The 5,237-nt window shown below is 35.7% G+C and overlaps 1 protein-coding gene across 3 annotated transcripts in view; it reads left to right on the forward strand.

Moving 5' to 3' along the window:
• The window catches only part of LOC109538079 (epithelial discoidin domain-containing receptor 1), a 185,767-nt gene that overhangs the window by 78,896 nt on the left and 101,634 nt on the right, over positions 1 to 5,237 (forward strand). For all 3 annotated transcript variants that reach the window (XM_048669156.1, XM_019905124.2, XM_019905123.2), the window contains exon 4: positions 837 to 942. In XM_048669156.1, coding sequence (XP_048525113.1) covers positions 837 to 942 — 106 coding nt within the window. The remainder of the gene's footprint in view (positions 1 to 836; positions 943 to 5,237) is intronic.

The raw sequence follows: 5,237 nt of genomic DNA on the forward strand, positions 1-5,237 counted from the left end.
AATATCTTATAAATATGAGGTGAAAAAAACATATGTAAAAAGTATTTTTTAAACTTGCATTTGGTTAATTTCAATTTTAAGATTGATAAAATAACTAGTCCATTTTTGCAAAATAACGTAGCGATTAAATTTCGGGGCAAATAAACGCAAATAATGTACCTTCGAATTGAAAAGCAATACTGCACTATCAAAAACAAACAACAAAAAACGTATGCCAATTATTACTCCAAGTTGATATTTAGTTTGGGTTCCGTTACAAAACAGCGTTTACATTAATATTATTTTAGAATTTAATCAATTCGTGTATTGTTTCATTGGAACACATGCCAGTTAATTTTGATATTCATAATTTGGCGGCTAATAAATTAAAACATTCCATTTGACTATTGGAAATATTCACTGCGGTTACCCAACTAGCTTATACAGGGGATATTCATTTAGCTCATTACTGTCTGTGGTTGGTCTAGTTCCATTATGTCTAGGCAGCTTATTCAATAATTGTGTAAATTAAGTACAGTTCTTGTTAACGGCTATGCAAGATATTTCGGTATCCGTTATATGGGGTGTCCGGTCAGTACGTGATCGAAAGGACACTGCAACATTTTTTGATTAAAAAGGGGACGATCTGACCCAAGTTTTAGTAAGAAAAAATGTCTGGCTTTTGTGTTATTGTTTTGCTATCGTTTGTGATATCGGAAAAGCGCTAGGTCAAGTCGTCTTCTTTGGATCCAAATAATCCTAAGTACTTTTTGATCATGTGCTTACGGAACACCCTGTATACATATATTTCAGCTGTTATAAAATTTAATTGGTTAATAGGAAAATATTCCTTTCAGGAGAATGCAGGTCAGCACTTGGAATGGAAGCAGGCAGAATTCCAGATCATGCAATATCAGCCAGCTCGTCTTATGAGACAAAGAGTGTTGGGCCTCAGAACGCAAGGTAGGATTTTTTATTTCTTAGTTATTTTGACGCCCAAAAAAGTTCAGTTCTGTAAAGTTGAAGGTTTAATGGCAACATATCTATATATATCTCGATTCCTTTCGACGTAAGAAGATCACAAATATGCATTTATAAAGCGGTTGGGTCAATAATAAGGAAGAAATCGTCGGCTAAAGATCGTGAAAAACGCTTTAAATGTGCCGAAAATGTATATTATTTCTGATTTAAAACTTTTAACATGTTTTTCAATGAGTTCGATGCATTCCTCGCGTCCATGAGATAAAGATGAAGTAAAATTTAAGACATTTTAACAAAATTTTTGCGTAATTTTTTGTAAATCGATTCCACCCTTAGAAAAATTTCGGCCAAAAATCTAAATTTCGCATGCACGTTTTTTGAGCTCAATCGGGGTAATACCAAAATTTGATTTTCAGCAGATTGATTGTGTGAATAAATTTATAAAAAATGTTGACCAATTCAATATTCGATATTGATTTGAAAATGATTCTCGAACAGTTTTGGCCTTAACAACTTTCGTATAATTCAAAATAATTTGCGATAGTCGTCCTATAAAATAAAGTGATTAGCAAGCAAAGAGCATTTCGCCAGAAAATGTCACTATAGCTTTCCAACATTTTGCTCTCAGAAAAGTGTATTGTTTCGAAAATGCGCACATTTGAACTGTTTCACTTTACAATTTTATTCGAATGCCTGGAATATTAGCATTAGAACAGCTATTTTCAGTAGCGTATTTGAGGCCACTTTTATTAGAATAATTTGAACATATACATTGAGTCGCTATTGAAAGTGATCACATTCCTTTTTATTGGTGAAAATATATTCACACTGAGACCTTTACATAACACAGTCGATCTTTAGTGAGAGAATGAAGCAAAAATGTTTTTTGTAGAAAAGCTTAAGTCTTTTTGTCACTGTTTCTGGACTTTCTGCAAGTAAAGTCGAGGTTCTCCATAACAAACGCGGCATCGATCACTTCGCTCGATTTTTCGAGTAGAATCGTGTACCGGGAAAGCTTTGCAATGACAACATGCCTTCGTCGGAATGCCTTTTTAGTTCGAGGGCTGCGTTTCCGGATTTTCCGCTATCAAATCCTTCGGAAAAGCCCGACCATGCCGTTAAAGCCATGTTAACGTTGCTCGCCGTCTTTGTCGTGGTTTTTCTTGGCATCCACACTGCACGGAATGCGATAGTGAACTTGTGACTTTCTTAAAACGTTTCTGTGGCCGTTTTGGGTTTTCCAAATGCTTTGAAGTGATTGATCAATATTTCCTTTTAAAGGTGTTCGGTTTTTTGCTAACTGAAAAGCACATCGGAGAGAAAGAATATGCAATCAAATCAGTTGGAAGTATTTTATTTTACGCCGGTATTATAAAATGTTGATACTATAGTTGGGAGAATATCTGTAAATAGGGAGTAATAATTGCCACAGTTTTTTCAAGAAAACTTATATAATTCCCAGTTTATTTGATGGACAAGCAAAATGAGAAGGCGCTAATATTGCTAGTTGATTAAGAACTAAATGAGAGGTTAACTTCTCAGTGACGCTGGGAAATCAAATGATCTCCCTAAAAATGTTGAATGATTTGTTCACATTCTCATTAAATAAATCCATGGAGAGGAAATACAACCGGATTCAAATATAGGAAGTCGGAACCAAAACCACTTCAAATTATCTGTTTTAGTGGATTCTTGTAGTTTTGTTGTATGCCTTCTATTGCGAAACGTAAAATTGAACGAAATAAAGCAGTTTTCCTAGCTAATTTAATTCACTATGAGAAGTCAAATTGTAACATGCGATCGAGAAACATAAAAACTTTGCTGCTTCCAGAAAGCGCCGTATGTGCGTAGTCGAAGGGGGATATGGAAGCCATGTAGAAACCAGGACACGTGAAAAATATAACGGTGAAACTACGCTTAAACTTCTACGTGATCCACTTGAATAATAAGTTTTTCATGTGAAACCGAAGCGCTTTTCTATATTAGCAGGGCGTTTGATGCGAGTACGCGAACGTCTGGAAAACATATTGCGTCCAACACCTTTTAAGTAAATGAATTTAATTTCCTAAATATTTCCAAGCTTGAATGAATCCATTGATTCACCCTCGAAACAATTTACAAATCGTTTAATGCCGTGTAAATCGACTGAGGCAGACATATGTACCCCATTACCCCTAGGTCCTGGCTGCAATAAAGCAGATGAAAAAACACTTTAAAAACATTAGCAATCACTTTGTCTAATGCGCCCCGAAAAGTGTGCTCGTGAATCCATGATATCCAGTCTAGCGTGTCGTCTAAATTACTCTAAAAAGTGTTGATTCCCGGTATTCGATCCCCTAAAGATCATTTGCTACTGTTCAGTGTTCAAACACCCTGATAGGCCATTTTTCACCCCTCTAAGACAAGTGTCGGACGACTTCTGTTTCTATTAATCTTTAGTCGAACCCGCTGCGACTATGGATGAAGTAAATTGGAAAATTGTTGGCCAACGTTGAAATGTTCCTGGGTTTTCCCTGAGTCATTGTTGTAAACCATAACGTTTACCAGAAGTGAATAAGCGATTCTACATGATTTATAATGTTAACACACCTATTATTTTATTTATGCAATTTCATTGTGAGACTTTCTAAGATTAGAGGATGGTAATTTTTGTACCGATTGGCGTTTGAAACAAAAAATCTGTGATTTTTGACTTGTGTTACTTATGAAGCGGATGTGCAATATATTTAAGTACTTACGTACATCTCTTGTAAAGTTGACGCCGGTAGTTTGTATACGAAGAATATTTTACTTACGTGCTTTACGCCTACTGAACAAAATCAGACGAAAAGTTCTACCAAGGTTCTCATCCACCAAGAACTGAGTATTTTAGGATATTGTTATGTATTTGCCTACTGTTAGAAGGCTTTAAAAATTAAGCTTTCATCGACAAGCCATGTTTCAACCTTTGATGTATCATATTGACCATTGGTTACTTTGTGAGTTAAGTGTAAATTATTTTTATTTTCTTAGTAGCTTTGGTTGAAAATGTGTTTAAAAAAACACTACATTTAGACCATAGAACGTGCCGAAGAAGTTAATGAATGGAAAACCCATCCACAATATATTGGTTTGAGTGTTAAAGACCCTCAAAAATAAATCTAAAGTTTCGTTCGTTTTTCAGAGTGGGCTGAATGGGCAATTCTCAACTAAGCCATTTCTGTCACTCTATATAGCTGATGTAGAACCGACTGTCCTTACCCATTTCTCCAGACTACAATCTAATCTCCAAATCTTTGCAATATTCGTTAGCTAATTAGGACACTTAGGATCCGTCTTTGTCATCCAAAATATGAATATACATATCCCATTCCCCAATTAAGAAATGCACATCGCCGATGGCAAGTCGTCGACGAAGACATCATTACCCGTTGAGGATGGCGTAATTTCGCGAGACTTGCCAACTTTCGAGGACGGCATGAGTGCTGCTGCAAAATAGAGACGGATTGAGTACTCCAACGTTCAATGCAAGGATTATGGAGCGAAGAATAGAGCATATGAGTTCCCATGGCTACGGCGAGTGCAGCTCGACTTCTTCGTGACTGATTTTATTCGCAACAACATCGATTGAGATTTTGTAATCACGAAACCTGATAAAATACCGTTTTTCAGGCGTCAATTTTTTTACTGGTTTCATATGTGTCTATGTATTCAAGGTGGTGTGAGTTTTTTGATGGATCATTTTATGGAGATAAATTTTTCCATCAATAATTTGAAAATTAAGATTAGATTACTGCGCGTGCACTTTTGCCATTTTCTGCGATATCTCAAAACTTCATTATCTCATTTTTTCCGATTTTGGTATAAGTAAATGTTAAGCATAATTGTCGATTATCAGGAAGAACTTTTCTTCGGTTTCTCGGGTCGTGTCGTTCGATTTTCGCTAATCTTGGAAACGCAGGAGTTTTGTTAATTTTTCTTCTCGTAAGCGTGTATTGTGTACGTATTCTTCACGATTCTTAAAAGGATTTTTACGAACGATTTGAACATTTTTTGATCATATTGCACTGAACACATTGGCGTTTTTTTAAATCGCAAAAGACTTCTTCATTATCAGGGCCGTTTTTTCAGTCAATTGTACTTTTCCCCATTTTCAAATTTTCATTGCGGCTTAACCGAATGGCTAAGTGCATTTTAAGCTTCTTTAACCAGTTGGTCAGGGGCGGATCCAGCTTTAAAGTCAGGGGGGGTTATGTAGAAAAAATACAGTCTTCTGTTATCTATGAAATTAGAAAAAT

The sequence above is a fragment of the Dendroctonus ponderosae genome, unplaced genomic scaffold (genome assembly GCF_020466585.1).
Source record: "Dendroctonus ponderosae isolate FM_Combo_2020 unplaced genomic scaffold, Dpon_F_20191213v2 Dpon_F_20191213_8, whole genome shotgun sequence".
Taxonomy (NCBI): Eukaryota; Metazoa; Arthropoda; class Insecta; order Coleoptera; family Curculionidae; genus Dendroctonus; species Dendroctonus ponderosae.